Genomic DNA, 14,982 nt, shown 5'->3' on the forward strand with positions numbered 1-14,982 from the left:
TCCCAGAGTGGCAGAGAATAGTCAATAACAATATAGAGAAGAAGATTTTCGCGGCGGCGGCCCGAGCGCCGAGGTTTAACGTTAAGACTTAAGTTATGAACAAGAGGTACATGCAACACAAAAGAGAGGAGGCGGGGTCACCGGAGGGGGCGAGGCGCTGGCTGGCACTCTCCTCGGGGTGCGGGGCGCCGTCTGCAGCAGCGCGCCGCCTTCCGGCTCGAGTCGCAGTCGGCTGCTAGAGGTGGAGGCCGATGTTCGACCGGCTCTTCGACCACGAGTCGCGGAGCATCTGCGCGGGCAAGGCGAGGCAACGCGGCGTGAGCGGCGGCCGTTCCAAACGGGCAGGGCGCGGGCAGGGTGCAGCGCCAGCAGGCCGGGCGCCTGCTGTGCAGTCGTAGGCAGGGCATTGTACATGATGTTGAGGTACTGCAGCGAGCTGTTGTCCTCCACCGCCTTGCAAAAGGCGGAGCCGGCCGTCCCGGACAGGTTGTTTGACTCGAGGTTGAGGTACTCGATGGACGAGTTTGCGCAGAGGGCGGTGGCGAGGGCGATGGCGCCCTCGTCCGAGATCTGGTTGCGCGCGAGATCGAGCCGCGTGAGCTTGGTCGAGTGCTTCAGGAACTCGGCGATCAGGATCGCCTCCACGTCGGTGTACTCCTCGCTGTCCCACTCTAGCTCGTCCTCTTCGCGCAGCTCGCCAACCTGCGCGCGCACACAAGGCCCATGAGAGGGGGCCTCCGGCCGCATGGCCTCCGAGCCGCGCGCGCTGCGCGCGCACCGGTAGCTCGTGCTGCGAGAATTTGATCACCGAGAGCGCCGCGTTCTCGCACACCATCGGCGCTAACCTCCGCGCCTGCGCCGTCGAGAGGCTGACCGCGCTCAGGTCGAGCTCGCCGCCGCTGGCGAGGGCCGTCGCGTCGATCCCCGGCGGCAGATCGCCGACGGGCAGCTCGGGGATCGAGGGCGCATCCCCCGGCGGCAGCTCGGGAATCTCTGCCGACGCCCGCTCCGACTGCTGCCCCTCGAGGTTGGCGAGCAGGTCCTCGGCGTCGAGCCCCTCTATCCCCCCCTCAATCGAGTCCACGCCGCCGCTCAGCCGATCGACCTCCGCGTCCGCGGCCTCGCTCCCATCCCCGAGCATCTCGTGGAGGAGCACGTCGTTGACATCCTCCTCCTCTGGCAGCTGCAGCCGCTGCTTGCCTGCCGCGCGCCCCGCCTCTGGCGCCTCTGGCGCGGCAGGGAGTTTGCGCTTGGACATGCTTCTCCGGCCGCGCTAAGCGGCGGCCTCTCCGCGCGGTGAGCCTGCGGTGCGCAGGGCGGGCCGGCCTCGGACGGAGCTTTGGGTGGGGGACGGAGCACATCGACACATGCGCGGCGGCTCGGCTGTGCGGCAGTGCGCTAGCCCGCGCGCGGCGCCGCGGGCGCGGCGCGAGCGCGCGCACGCGGCGCGACTGCAGCACGCATGGAGGAGAGGGGGGGCAGCAACAGTGCTCTGGTAGGGGCGTTCGGGCAGGCGTCAACACCGTGAGACCTGACCAACCGGCGGGTGACCAACACCGTGCGTCAACCCCGTGAGCGATTTTTTAGCGTCGATTACAAACGAAAACACCACGTTCACAACTCTCCTGCTGAGCGCCTCACTCTTTAGTCCGCTCATCTTCACCGTCGCCGCCGCCGGAGTCGCGATGCACAAGCCCTCCGCCTCCCTCGCCGACGCGCTGCTCTGCCCTCCGCCCAAGTTCGGGCAGGTCGAGCCGAGCGTCTTCCGCGCCGCCTTTCCCCGCTCCGAAAGCCTCGCCCACCTCCGGCTGCTCGGCCTGCGGACCACCCTCAACCTATCGCGAGAGCTGCCGGCGCAGGACGTCCTCGCGTGGTTCGAGGCGCAGGGCGTCCGCGTCGCCCACCTCGGCATCGCCGTGTGGACGCACCCGTCGGTGGCGCCAATCTCTGCCGAGTGCGCTTTCGTGTGCCACATCGATCGCTCGCTCCACCTCTCGTGCCGCCGACCGGGCCGGCCCGCCCGCCCTGAGTAGGCTGGTCAACGCCGCGCTCAGCGCCGTGCTCGACCGGGAGCAGCACCCGCTGCTGCTGCTCTCGGCCTCGGGGACGCACGAGGTCGGCACGATCGTCGGCTGCCTGCGCCGGCTCCAGCAGTGGAGCCTCAGTGGAGCCATCGACGAGTACCGCTCCTTTGCCGCTCCCACGCCGCGGCTGTCGTGCGAGCAGTTCATCGAGACGTGGGATCCGGACCTCGCACCGCCGCCGCGCGCGCACCCGCCGCCTTGGTTCGAGTCGCAGTGCGCGCGCCCGCCTCCCGTCCGCGCTGCCCGAGACGTGGCCCGCGACTCCGCCGCTCTGCCCGCCCGCGCCTCAGGCACGCGCTCCTCGAGTCCGACGCAGAGGCGTGGAGGCGGATGCCGTGCTGCGACGCGGAGGAGGCGGCACGCTTGCGCGAGTACTTTCGGGTGTCGGGAGCGCTTTGTTCTCCCGGCGTGGCAACCACTCTTGTCGCCGAAGACGCTGTTGCCGACTGAGAAAAATGCACGCGGCGTGCCGGTCGAGGGCGGATGTTGGTACGGCCGGTTTGCGCGCACGCTGTACCATTCGTGGGTTATGTGATCGCCGTGTTTAACTGCAGGCATGCTATATGTAAGAAGAACGAGATCGAGAACGGGAGAGAACGCTCTCGCACTCGCGTCTTAGTCGGGAAGTCGCGGGCCTCTTATACAGCGTCCGCGACGGTCGCGCGGTCTCGAGGTCGAGCGCCCGCGCGTCTCCACGCACGCGCTAGTCTTCGCTCTCTCGCGTCTCGACTCGAGCACGTCTCGGCCCTCTCGCCGCCGCTCGGGTCTCGCGCATTCCGACACATATACGATACATTAGTCACATTACGTGCTTTCCGAAAAAACAAAAATCGCCGTGCCCCGCGCGGCCCGCGGGCGCGGCGTGCGAGACCAAGTGAGAGACTAGGTGAGAGAAGTTGAGAAGTTAATCCCCTCGAACCCGTCATGTGCGTCAACCGACGAAAAATAAAAAAGTGATATATCTTTACTTCCAACACACCCGGACGTTCCCAGGGTGATGGAAGGTTCGACGCACCCCCGGACTGGGCAGAGAGGTCCCAACGTACGGGGGTATGCCTAACTTTGGTGCTTTGTGTGGGTCGCGTTCCCTTGGTAGCTGTGTGGCTGAAGCCCTCGTGCCGCTGGCTTGCCCCTTCCAGCGGCTGGCCCCTCGAGACTGTCGGTGCTTGGCGGGAGGAGGGGGAGAGGGAGGCCCGGTGGGAGGGGAGGGAGAGGGAGGCCGCCTTGGGCTCTTCTCCTCCCCCCTCCCTAGGCTATTCTCCTCTCCCCACCCTGGGCTCTTCTCCCCTCTCCTGCCTGGTACTCTCGGCCTGATTACCGGAGCGTCTGCTGGAGCAGACGCTGGGGGGACACTCACGCCCGGAGGCGGTACGCACGACCCGGAGGCGTGGGGATGGGGGTCGCCGCGCCGCCGCCGCCGTGCCGCCTTCTCCCGCTTTGATCTCCCTCAGCTGCTTCTCCTCTCAACCTGTGAGCTTGCGAGGGCGGCGGGGGTGGGAGTGCTCTCGGGCGGCGTGTGCGAGCGCGCGCGGCGCGAGATCTCTTTCGCGAGGGCACGGTGGGTCGGGTGAGTATCTCGCGCGCTCGCACTATTTCACGTTATATGAGGCGCTGCCCCTCACTGCCTTTGCAAGAACCGCCAGCGGCGGTGGTTGAACCGTTCGCGGTTCGAGTCGGGAGCTTTTGGCTCCCGGTTCGAAACTCGCGTGGAGGGTTGCTTCGCGGTAGCGAACGCGGGCGACGCGAGCGCGCGGAGTAATGGAGAAGTCTGTCCGCGCCTAAGGATTCTGCCATTCCTATTCTGCTCTACTACACAAGGATTCTTGCTATTCTACCTCTCACTAGATTCCCCTTCCCAGGTTCCTCTTCTGCTCAGATATTCTGATTCTCTCCCCAGACTCTCCCATCTTGGCCCCGCTTTCAGCTTCCTGATTCTCCATTCTCGTTTCCTCCGCTTCCTTTCCGATTCTCTAGGGCAGCCAGAGCCAATTCCTGATTCTGCTCCCCCCTCCCGATTCTCCTGTCTCTCTTCCTATTCTTGATGCTCCATTTGATTCCTGATTCCTGATTCCTGATTTGTCGGATCGCCCACATTTTGACCGGGATTCTGATTCCTGATTCCTGATTCCTGATTCCTGATTCCAACATTTTGACCGGGATTCTGATTCCTGATTCCTGATTCCTGATTCCTGATTCCTCGGAGTTACGCATTTCGGCGGGATCCTATGTTGGCCTGACTCTCCGAACTCCTGAGCCGATATTGCGTGTGCGCGGGGCTTCACACAGCTCACTCAAACTTCGCCCGCGGCAGCATGCTCAGGCGCGGGTCTCTCTGGCGCTCCAGCCTCACGTCAGCGCACTCAGCGCTTAGGCCTCGGTCCGGCGTCCGCAAAGGCGCAGTGTGTGGTGCGGGCTCTGCCCGCCCCCCCGAGGAGAGGGGGGGGGGGGGGCGCTCCCGCGCGGGGGGGGAGCCGAGCGAAGCTCGGCTCGGGTTCAAACTAACCCTCCCCCTTTTCCCTTTTTCTAAAACTGCTCGCCGCGAGCGGCTCGCTTCTAAAACGAGCTCGCCGCGGCTGTCGCCGCGTCTCGCCTGTCTAGGCGTCGTGATGCGTGTGTGCTTTTGAGCTGGGCGTATAAGAAGAAGAAATTGAAGCACTCCTCCCATTGACTTAGTACGAGCACCGAGACACGAGACAGCAGCCTACCCGTTCTACACCCACACCGCCGCGGAGCTGCCTAGCTGGCGGGTGCATTCACAGCGAGCCCGCGGGCTTGGAGACCCAATCAGACAGCACTCGCCACAGCAAAAGAGCAGACGTGCCGCTGTGAGCATCGCTGAGCAGCACCAACGTCCTTGCGGGGCCGCCGCAGGCCGGCGCCAAGCTGCATCTGACGCCGGCATGCCGTTCAAACCCCGGCACCAAGCGCCCGCGGGAATGGGAGGCCGTCTGCCCAGAATTAAGATCGGCCGCGCACTGCTCTGGCTCCACCATGCCACCGCCCATGAGATCTCTGACGCACGTGTGATGAGCCGCCGTTCAAAAGTGACTGTACTGTGCGGAGCGCGGAGCGCACTTCGATGGCAAAGTGGGTGGCGCGGAGGATACGGCGCGTACACATGAGCGTGATTGGTTGAGTGAGCATGCCCAGATGGCCGGCCGGCCGGGCTACCGCCCCTCCGACGGGCAAAAACAGGAATCAGGAAACGAGAGTCCGGCCGGGTTGCCAAGAAATCGGCGGGCAGAGCGGAAAATTCCCTTTCCGGCATCCGGAGGCAGAAACCGCAACCGCGCGACAGAATCTGATAAGGCGAGAATCGGACGGACAGAATCAGATCGAGTAGGCAGAAACGGAAGCTGGGTGAGGAATCCTGCCCGGAGGCTGAGTGAGTGCGTGGAAAGGGGACGGGCAGAATCAGATCGAGTAGGCAGAACCGGAAAAGGAGAGTGAGAATCAGAAGAAACGGACACGAATCCCTCTCGAGCCTCCGCATACAGAATCCTGTCTTGGGTGGCAGAATCGCTAGTGCAGAATCCTCAGGCGTGGACAGGGTTCTCCAAGACTGAGCGCGCGCGCGTGCGTGTGCGCTGCTGCAAGGCGAGGCGAGGCGCAGGCGCAGGCGCAGGGGCAGGCAAGGCGAGGCGGGCGGCGGCGGCGCGCGATCGTTCCTTTTGCCCGGGTGAAAGGCGTTGGCGAGCACGTCGCGCGGTGATGACGCCGCACGCTGAGAAGTTCTTGGTGTCCCACCGCGGTGGCAGCGAGCCAGAGCAAGCGACCTGCCGCATGACGGGTGGACCTCGAAAAAGAATCTTTTAACCGACGAAAAACAGAAATTTTCCACAGTGGCCACTCGCTTGCTTTTTTTTCGCTCCAGCCCTGCGGGTCTTCATAGTAGACCGGAGGGCTACCGACGCCTTCACACTCCAAGGGGCTGCACACTGGCACAACACACAAGTGTGTGCACACCCCGCACATCACCAGAAGGGTCTGCATTCCGTGTCGACGCCGAGCTGCTCCGCCGTGATGTGGCCGAAGCAGCGGCACGGGAGCGACTCGAGCGCGCCTGCGAACTTCGCCCTCACGGCTGGAATGCCGCCCTCCACTCGCGTCGACTCGAGGGCAGCGACTAGCTGGGCCAGTGCCTGGAGGCGCGCTGCGCCGTGCGCCACCGCGACGATCGGCCGCTCGCCGGCGCGGCCGCGCGGGACGGGGCCGAACGCGGCGTCGGAGGGCAGGACGCCCACCGTGCAGTCGTCTGCGGCGGACCATCGCGGGACTCCTCTCCCGGTGGAGCGGTTGCAGAGCGGCGAGCGGAGGTCGCGGGCCAGGCGGAGCGCGGCGCCCCGAAGCACGTCGACTGCCGAGTGCATCCCGCAGGGCAGCGGGGACCAGAGGTGGCGACGCGGCGCCAGCAGCGCGTTCCACACGGCCTGGTCGCCACCGACGCCGCGGTAGCCGCCGCGCGGGGCCTCGCGCATCGCGCAGCGCCACCACGGCTCTCGCTGGCAGTAGGCCCGCTCGAATGCGCGGAAGCGGCTCGCGTTGAGGACGAGCACGCCCGCGTTGACGCCCTCGGAGCGATGCGGGATGGAGAGCTGCGCGGCGCCTCGCCGAGTGGCGCGCTGCAGCTGGTTGACCCGCGAGCTTGTCCGCGCGACCGCGACAAGCTGCGCCCCCTTGGCCTCGAGCAGCGCCTGCCGCAGCAGGGAGGCGCAGCGGCCCAAACAGAAGCTGTCGGCGTCGAGAAGCGCCGCCGCCTCCACGTCAACGGGCAGGTGGCGGAGCAGCTCGAGCTTCTCCAGCCCGAAGCCGGACGAGTAGTGAGCGTCGATTGGGAAGTCGACGCCTCCGCCGCCAGCGAGAGCGGCTACCATTGCCGGCAGCGTCTGCAGGAGTCGGCAAGTGTAGCGGGCGGGCGGGCCGCGAAGCAGAGGCGGGCGGGTGAGGCTGGAGTCGGTCACGACAACGAGTGGACCGAGCGCCGGGTCGCTCCCGTCCATAAACCGAAAGACGTCGCGTCCCATCGCCGCGCCGGTGGGCCCGAGGAGGTAGACCAGCAGGGCAAGAGGGGGCGGTGAAGACCCACTGCCCGCGACAGGCTGATCGCCGCAGCGCCAAACGTCAACGGAGCGAGTCATCGAGCGTGCCGACCGGGCCAGAGCCGCGAGTCGCCGTTCATGTGAATCAGTCTCTTGGACCACGGGGCACACGCACTCGCGGAACACACGGGGTATTACACTCGCGGCGTTGTGTGCGTTCTCAGGGAAAGGCATCACCACACACACAGACAAAAGTGCAATATGCGCTCGGGCGAGGCGCGCGCGCGCATGGCAGGCCGAGCAGGCTCGGCATATCCATATGGTGAACCCCCGATGCCGCGATGCGGTCCCGCTTTCCGCGATCTTTTCGTCCGTCCAATCCGCAATGTATCGCGAAGGAAGCGCCGGATCGCCCATGTTATGGAGTTAGCCAAACTTGTCTAGCCACCCTTTGTCTTGCGCGGTCATAACGCGCGGGCGCTCAGCGGAGCTGGGAATAGGACCGCCGCAAGCGGCGTGGCGTGGAGCGGTTGAGCATCCCTCCAGGGGCCCCTCTGCGCCGGGGAGGCGTTGTTACAGGCTAGGACGCAAGCGTCCGTCGCCCTTTTCAAACTCGGGGCCCACTCCGCTACGCTCCGACCCGAATTTGGAGGGCCTAAAAGTTTAAGGTGTTGCTGCGCAAAAGGAGTCGGACACAGGGCGCAGCTCATGCTAAGAGCCAGAAGGGGAGCTAGAGAGAACGACTACCCTGTCCCGTTATTGCGTAACACCAACACCACAAAAGCTCTCTCTCTCCTGTCCTCACTCAGGGGGGTCACAACTACCGAGTCCCGCGACTAGCTGCCACGTTGCCGACCGAGAGCGGATCTCCTCCTGCTCCGCAAGGAGGGTGGCCAAGGCTAAAGTCTTGCCGGAGCCACCGGGCGCATTGACGACTTGGAGAAGGTCGCCCTTGCACTTGTACTTGTAGAGATGCTCGAGGGGGTGCTTTGTTGGGCGGTGCGCAGCCAGGCCAGCAGTGAGGGGAGGCGCACCCAGAGCTCGTCGGAGGCTGCGGCACGACGGGAGGGTCGCGACAGCAGTCCTCGGGCGAGCCGACGCGCATGTCCAACCAGCGCTGGGGGGGGTATATTAGCTAGGGTTGCCTAACGTTAATTTGGGGCCTAACAGTTGCTTTATTGTTGGCTGAAATCCTCAACGTTGTTCAAGTGTTCACCCCAGCCCATGCTGCTACTGTTTGTTTACTGTTGTTACTGTTGTTCAGCGGCCAGCAAGCAGAAAATGGCAAAAAATCGGGTAAAACCCGAAAATACCTGGGATTTCCGGGTATTTTCGGGTATTACCCGCACTGGACACTAGAGATCGTCGTGGGTCACTGCCAGGGCCTTCCTTACTGTTGTTCAGTCGGCCCAACGTTAGCTACTGTTGTTGGGGAGCCCCACTGTTGTTCTGTTGTCGTACTGTTAACACTAGCACACTGTTCAGTTCCCTACGGCTTTTAACGTTAGGCAACCCTATAATATATATTGCAGATTTGTCAAGATGGTACCGCGTCTGCGACGCGGGCGCCTTGCGGGCAGAGCCCTTAGCCACCCTTTATATCTTGCGCGGTCAGAATTTTACTACGAACTCCCTCGCACAGTGTCGTGCGAAAAAAGAAACGAAAGCTCTCAGCCCTCCCACCCCTCCATGCAAGCAACTAGCTGATGCGGGTCCCACGGCTCCGAACGCTGCCTCTTCTCCCGCCTCTGTCGCACCGGCGGGAACGCTCGCCGCTCCAGCAGCTCCGCGGCGCGTTCGATTCGCGCGGTGGAGCAGCCCGCCACCGCAGCCAGCGCCCGCACGACTAGCGCGTGACGCGGCCCGTCTGCGGCGGCGCGAGAGCCGCAGCGCACAAAGCGGCGCGCGGCGCATGCTGCGCTCGCGCCGCCGAGGAGCGAAGACACGTCGCCATCGCCCCCATCGCCGAGCCCGGGCTCCTGTAGCCCTGCCGCCTCAGCCACTCCCTCCTCCTCGCCCACGGGGAGCGGCGGCGGCAGGGGCGGCGGCGGCGGCGCAGCAGCGACCGCCTGCAGCGCGCCCCGTGCGCGCGACTCGAAGTCGCTGATCTCGTGAAGCTGCTCGTCAAAGAGGCGGGCGCGGTTGGCCGGGTCGAGCAGCTCGTGCGCGGCCCACGCCGCGTGCGCGCACCGCGCCTCGGGCGGCAGAAGCAGCAGCTCGGTCGGACTCCACGCGGCGAGCCTGTGCACCGCTGCGACCGCCTGCGCCTCGACAGCCGCGCCTCTCTCCGAGAGGAGCGGGGCCCGCACCTCCTCCGCCTCCGCCTGCAGGAGCGGGTCACCCAGCCGCGGGCAGCCGAGCAGCGCTCGCAGCAGGCCCGGCTGCAGCCCACGCCAAAAGTCTTCCCCGGCGGCACCACTTGCGGATGGGGCGTCCGCCGCTGCACCCACTGCATCCGCCCCCGCTGCACCCGCGTCGCCATGACCACCAAGCTGCGTCGCCTCCTCCTCCTCCGTCGCCTCCGCGCTCTGCCGTTGCGTCGCCTCCTCCTCCTCCTCCTCCGTCGCCTCCGCGCTCTGCCGTTGCGTCGCCTCCTCCTCCTCCTCCTCCGTCGCCTCCGCGCTCTGCCGTTGCGTCGCCTCCTCCTCCTCCTCCTCCTCCTCCGCTGCGGTCTCTTGCTGCGCCGCCGCCTCCTCCGCCGCCGCCTCCTCCTCCTCCCGGTGCAGTGGCGGAGCAGCCTGCCCTGACCCGGCGGAGCAGTAGTCGAGCAGCGGCGCGGCCACGTCGCACCTCAGCTTGACCGCCACCAGCAGCGCCGCCGCCCCCGCCACCTGCGCCCTCCCGCTCAGAGCGAGGTCCGACTCCTTCTCGGCGTCCGCCTGCGGCGCGAGCTTCCGCACCGCCGCCTCGACCCCCTTCCCAAAGCCAACCAGCCCACGCCAGCCTCCGCCTCCGCCTCCGCCTCCGCCCCCGCCTCCGCCTCCGCCTCCGCCCCCGCCTCCGCCGCCACTCCGCTCGGCGCCGCTCACCCGCCCGACGAGCCGCACCGCCAGACGACCAACCTCGGCGGGGAGGCCGGCGTCCGCGGCGAGCCGGCCGAGCAGCACCTGAGGGGTGGGGGAAGGGCGTGTGGAGGGTAGACGTGTGAGTGTGGAGGGCAGAGACTCGAGCAGCACCTGCAGCCGGACGGGCGGGGCGCGCAGGTGCAGAGCCTTCCGGAGGCGCGTTGCGAGGAGGGCGAGCGAGTCGGCGGTCGGGAAGCTGCTGCCCGAGGAGCCGCTGCCGTACGGGCGGAGCAGGCCCGGCAGCCAGCGGACCAGCGGCAGGTACGCACTCGGCGCGGTGAGGGCGAAGGAGAGCAGCGGCAGCTGGCCGGCGCGGCACCACTCGACGAGGTGAGCCGCGCTGACGCCCGCGGCGGAGGCGCCCTCCTCGCACGCGAGCAGCAGCACCGCGAGCGCGAGCTGCGCGGACAGCACGATCTGCCCGCCGCCCACCGCAGCCTTGGGCAGGCCCCGCCGGCTCGTCACCTCCTCGTCCAGCGGCCGTGCGGAGAAGAGGCGCGCGGTGTGCCTCCACAGCGAGTGCGCCGAGGCGCGCAGCGCGCCATCGGCGCCGCCGCGCGAGCTCGCCGCCGCGCCGATCCGCTCCTCGAGCGGCCGCAGCAGCGCGAGCAGCAGCGCCTGGAACGCCTCAAAGGCGAGCCGCACTGTCGGCAGCGCGGCCTCTGGCTGCACTGTCGCGGCGGCCAGCGTCGACGGCCCACCTGCCGAGTGCACGCGATAGCGCAGCTGCGCGCCGTCGGCCACGCCCGCGTCCGCCTGCTCCTCCACGAAGCCGCGCAGCTGCACGCCGCAATCCACGCAGGTGAGCCCGCCGTCGTGGCCGGGCTCGAAGCTCGTGGAGCCGCACGAGTGGCAGCGATGCGTGCCGCGCAGCCGCCTCGCCGCCTGCGGCGAGCGGTCGCGCTGGTCCTGCGTGCCGCCCATCGATCGTCATCTAGAAGAAGAACTAGTGTGGGACCTGCGGCGGTACCCGCCTCTCTGTTGTTCGGGCAGTGAGAGACGCAGGATCTGCGGCACGCCAAAGTGGGCACTCCGCATTTGCATTTTTGTTTTGGGTTGTCGGAGATCATCCATCAGCACTCATGTCTCATCAGTCAGTCACGTCAGTCAAAGCAGTCGTGGCACGTGGAGCAGTCGCTGCATGCAACGACGCCGCCACACGCTCCGGACGACCCCGACACACCGACACACCACGCACAAAGGGAGGCTATCGCGCACGATCGGGCATCGCGCTGCAAACACCTCGCCGCACAGATGGGGGGGAGGCAGAATCCCACACACACCGGAGCAGCACAGACACCTTACACGTCAGCGCTCGCTCGATGTGGCCGGCGCTCTCCCCTCGGTCCTATCGCCTTTTCAACGGCGGCGTGCGGCCACGCGCCGCGCCGAGCCGGTCTCGGCGGGAGACCTCGGAGCCGCACGCGATGCGGGCATGCGCGATGGCTCAGTTGGCTCCGTGCCTAAGGCAGATCGATTAGGGTGTGAGCTGTGGCAGCCACCGTTTCTGTACCCGCTCGATCACGTGCAGGCCGTCGGAGGCCGCGCTGGATGGCCCAGGGCCGGCGGCGGTGAAGGCGTCCGTCGATGAAGGGATGTCGTCGAGGGAGCCATCGTCCTCCGTGGCTGGTGCACCGGTCCAGTTGTTGGAGTTCGAGATCGCCGTCGAATTGGAGACGTTCGGCCCGTTGACGAACTCACGGAATGTGAGTGACTTGGTGCACGCTCGGTCGAGCATCATGGCTCGCACCTCATCCTGGGCAAGGAACTCGCCCAGGGACCAGCTGTTGGCGTCGCCGTTTTGATCGAGCTGCATCCACTGCATGGTTTCGTAGCCAAGCGTAAACGCCCAGGAGTTGGTGCCTGGGTGACTTGCTGAGAGCGCCTTCCAGGCGGGTAGTCGTGCCCCTCACCTAAGGTCAGACGGCGGAGTCAGAGAGGGGGGAGGGGCGCGAAGCGTGAACATGGAGGCAAGCAGGTGGTTGCTGCACCTGGCCAAAGCCGGCGACCTCAAAGTTGTCGTAGCTTGTGCGGATATCGCTGAGCGTGAGAGGGACCGGATCGATCCGGGGTGAGAGCGTAGTGGAGACCGTCGTTGACCGTCCGCACGATGAGCGCAGGCCCGCAGCCAGATTTCCAGGGCAGATCGCCGACGAAGGCGTCGATCACGCACTCGGTGCGGGCGGCATGCTGATGGTAGGTCGGCATTTGCTGAAGGTAGGTCGGCATGCCGGGACGGTTTGCAATTGACTTGCTGATGAGAGCGCCTTCCAGGCGGGTACTCACCTAAGGTCATACGGCGGCGTCAGAAGGGGGGGAGGGGCGCGAAGCGTGAACATGGAGGCAAGCAGGTGTGGTGGCTGCACCTGGCCAAAGCCGACGACCTCAAAGTTGTCGTAGGTTGTGCGGGTATTGCTGAGCGTGAGAGGGACCGGATCGGCAGCAGCGCGGGCGGCAGCGGCCGGAGAGGCCGGAGAGCCGTCCGACGGAGGCCGGTCGTGCATCGGCGCGTCGGCCGCAGGGGCCGTGGGGGCGGCGGCATCCATCGCTGCGGGTCGCTGCGGGCCGACGATTGTGGACTGATCGATCGTCGGCGGGCGGTGTTCAGCTGGGACGTTCTACGTTAAAAGAGCGTCGGCGCCGACACGAGAGACTTATAAGGGTAGATTCGACGCGGTCTAGATCTAGGCACGGGTGGCGCGCACTCGGTGAGTAAGACGCGATTTTCTCATTCACGACCCCCAGCCGGCGGCGCTGCGCCTACGTTCTTGGTGGCAGGACAACTGGGCAGGAGAGACTTTCGTACCACTTCAGGCGCGCCGCGATTGCCGCAGCAGAGAAGGGAGATGTCTGCGAGCGCGGTGGCGGCTGGCGAGTCTGACAGCCTGAGGCCTGGTGTCAAGCGCTGTGCGCTTGCGCTCTGCGCCTCTGGACTGCTCTGCACTCTGCACTCGACACCGCTTTCACTGGTAGACGGCGGGTGAGCTTGGTCTGCAGGATGTGACCCTCCTGCCATGCAGGCACCATTCTTCTGTGGCTGATGCGCTGCTGCTGCTGGCCGCGCCACGAGTACAAGTCGCGCGGCAGAAAGGTGCTGGACGAGATCGAGATGGAGTTCGTCGACGACCCGGAGGACGACGACTTTGGCCTTTCGAGGTAGGTGCCTTTCGAGCCACACGCACGCGCCAGCGCAACCAGCGGTCTCTGAGACCTCCCGCACTCCCTGCGCGCAGCTTTGCTGAACCAGGCCGGCCGGCGAGCTGGGAGAGACCTGTGGCTAGCGGCGTGCCGGGCGACGTTCCGCAGGATGCTGCGAGTGGAGCGACAAGGAGAACATCCGACCGCGCCATCCTGCTGTCCGAGAGTGGGGCGCGTACGGAGAGTGAGGGCACACTGTGAGCCGGGTGTGCAGGGCGAGAGACAGAGAGCGAGGCCGCGAGCCCGAGCGACGCGGGAGCCCGCGGCCCGTGTGGGGTCGCGGGCACGCGTGGGGCGCGCCAGGGGTGGCGTTGTGTGCGAGGAGAATGCCGATGCATCCGCGGTATATCTTAGACCTTCAAAGCTCATGCCAGCCATGGCCCCCTCATGGCGTCACATGGGCTTTTTTCCTATTCCACCGACCCGGAGGCGAGACCCGGTGTGCGCGGCGGATCCCAGCGGCCCGGCTGAGCCGCTAGCCGCCGCCCGCGCCCTCCATAGCGGTCAAGCGGTCGCGCAGCCTCTGGCCCTCCCGGTCGTGCTGAATGATCTGCCAGGCGAGCCGTGCCCGCGACTCGAGGGCGGGCTCGTCGGCCTCCGCGCCCGCGGAGTGCTCCGAGCGCAGCAGGGCCTGAGCCATGGTCGTGAGCAGTGCACTCTCGAGGGCGTACAGATTGCAAGACTCGAGGGCGGCCTCGAGCACGGCGAGGACAAGCGAGTCGCGCGACCGCTCGGGCAGCCGCAGCACCTCCTCCGGCAACGGCAGCGCCTGCGCAACCAGCAGCCGCATGTGGGCGTGCAGCCGCTCCGACTCGTCGTACAGCTTGCGGGCGAGCGGCCGTGCGACCGGCCACGGCATCGAGGTGGAGATAGCGCGCGCCACGCCGTCGAGCAGCTCGCGCGCCTCGCCCTCGCCGAGCTCGAGCGTCTCCGCCCAGCTGCCCGCTAGCGCAGACAGCCGCTCCGGATCGATCAGCGGCGGAGCGAACGGCGCCTCCCGCGGCGGCGGCTGCTCGCCCGAGTCGACGGCGGCCCAGGTCTGCTCGGTCAGGATCGAGTCGCCGAAGAGCACCTCGACCACGCCGGCGACCAGCCCCTCGCGCTGCTGCGGAGTGAGTCCGTCCAACCCGCCGAGCGAGTCGCACACCTCCGTGAGCCGCGAGTCGAGGCCTTCCACCAGCGCATCGTACAGCTGGCACTCGTCGTCCGGACCGCCTTCGCGAGCAACCGCGCCGACCTGGGGCAGCGCCTCAAAGGCGGCGTCGACCAGCGCGAAGGTGGACGGCATGCGCAGCGCAAGTGGCATCTCCTGCACCTCTGCGAGCCTCGCAACCTTGCACGCGACCAGCATCAGCTCGGCGGCCGATGGGGCGGCGGCGTGGAGTAAGGGCGGCGGCGCGCATCGACTGCTAGGCGCCACGGATATGATGAGGCTGGCGAAATCGAACGCACCCAAGACGACCAGCATCCTTCGGCGAAAGAATTCTTGGGGCGCAGGCTCTCTCACAGCACACTGGCACGACAAGGGCGCGGACTGGCGCGGACTGGCACACGGCGAAAGAAACCGCGCTCGGTCACCCTCTGTGCACCGTTTCC

General features: G+C 66.7%; 6 protein-coding genes across 6 annotated transcripts; 2 read left to right on the forward strand and 4 right to left on the reverse strand.

Annotated features, from left to right (window-relative positions):
- Positions 1-235: 235 nt before the first annotated feature.
- EMIHUDRAFT_309879 (hypothetical protein) lies at positions 236-1,258 on the reverse strand (the record flags this gene model as incomplete). Its single annotated transcript, XM_005780841.1, has 3 exons — positions 236-289; positions 340-702; positions 779-1,258. The coding sequence occupies 3 exons, from the start codon at positions 1,256-1,258 to the stop codon at positions 236-238; spliced, it is 897 nt and encodes a 298-aa protein (XP_005780898.1).
- A 469-nt stretch (positions 1,259-1,727) lies between these two features.
- EMIHUDRAFT_47311 (hypothetical protein) lies at positions 1,728-2,253 on the forward strand (the record flags this gene model as incomplete). The annotated part of the gene is made up of 2 exons (XM_005780842.1): positions 1,728-1,954; positions 2,034-2,253. Coding segments are annotated over 2 exons (447 nt in total), but the record flags the coding sequence as incomplete, so codon positions are not given.
- A 3,805-nt stretch (positions 2,254-6,058) lies between these two features.
- On the reverse strand, positions 6,059-7,222 carry EMIHUDRAFT_99955 (hypothetical protein; the record flags this gene model as incomplete). Its single annotated transcript, XM_005780843.1, has 1 exon — positions 6,059-7,222. One exon carries the CDS (start codon positions 7,220-7,222, stop codon positions 6,059-6,061), a length of 1,164 nt encoding a protein of 387 aa, XP_005780900.1.
- A 702-nt stretch (positions 7,223-7,924) lies between these two features.
- Positions 7,925-11,112, reverse strand: EMIHUDRAFT_204355 (hypothetical protein; the record flags this gene model as incomplete). The annotated part of the gene is made up of 6 exons (XM_005780844.1): positions 7,925-8,086; positions 8,881-9,102; positions 9,190-9,649; positions 9,872-10,038; positions 10,153-10,230; positions 10,300-11,112. 6 exons carry the CDS (start codon positions 11,110-11,112, stop codon positions 7,925-7,927), a joined length of 1,902 nt encoding a protein of 633 aa, XP_005780901.1.
- A 1,922-nt stretch (positions 11,113-13,034) lies between these two features.
- On the forward strand, positions 13,035-13,587 carry EMIHUDRAFT_204357 (hypothetical protein; the record flags this gene model as incomplete). The annotated part of the gene is made up of 3 exons (XM_005780845.1): positions 13,035-13,095; positions 13,209-13,344; positions 13,422-13,587. The coding sequence occupies 3 exons, from the start codon at positions 13,035-13,037 to the stop codon at positions 13,585-13,587; spliced, it is 363 nt and encodes a 120-aa protein (XP_005780902.1).
- A 274-nt stretch (positions 13,588-13,861) lies between these two features.
- Positions 13,862-14,854, reverse strand: EMIHUDRAFT_99957 (hypothetical protein; the record flags this gene model as incomplete). Its single annotated transcript, XM_005780846.1, has 1 exon — positions 13,862-14,854. The coding sequence occupies one exon, from the start codon at positions 14,852-14,854 to the stop codon at positions 13,862-13,864; it is 993 nt and encodes a 330-aa protein (XP_005780903.1).
- Positions 14,855-14,982: the final 128 nt, after the last annotated feature.

The sequence above is a fragment of the Emiliania huxleyi genome (genome assembly GCF_000372725.1).
Source record: "Emiliania huxleyi CCMP1516 chromosome Unknown EMIHUscaffold_21, whole genome shotgun sequence".
Taxonomy (NCBI): Eukaryota; Haptophyta; order Isochrysidales; family Noelaerhabdaceae; genus Emiliania; species Emiliania huxleyi.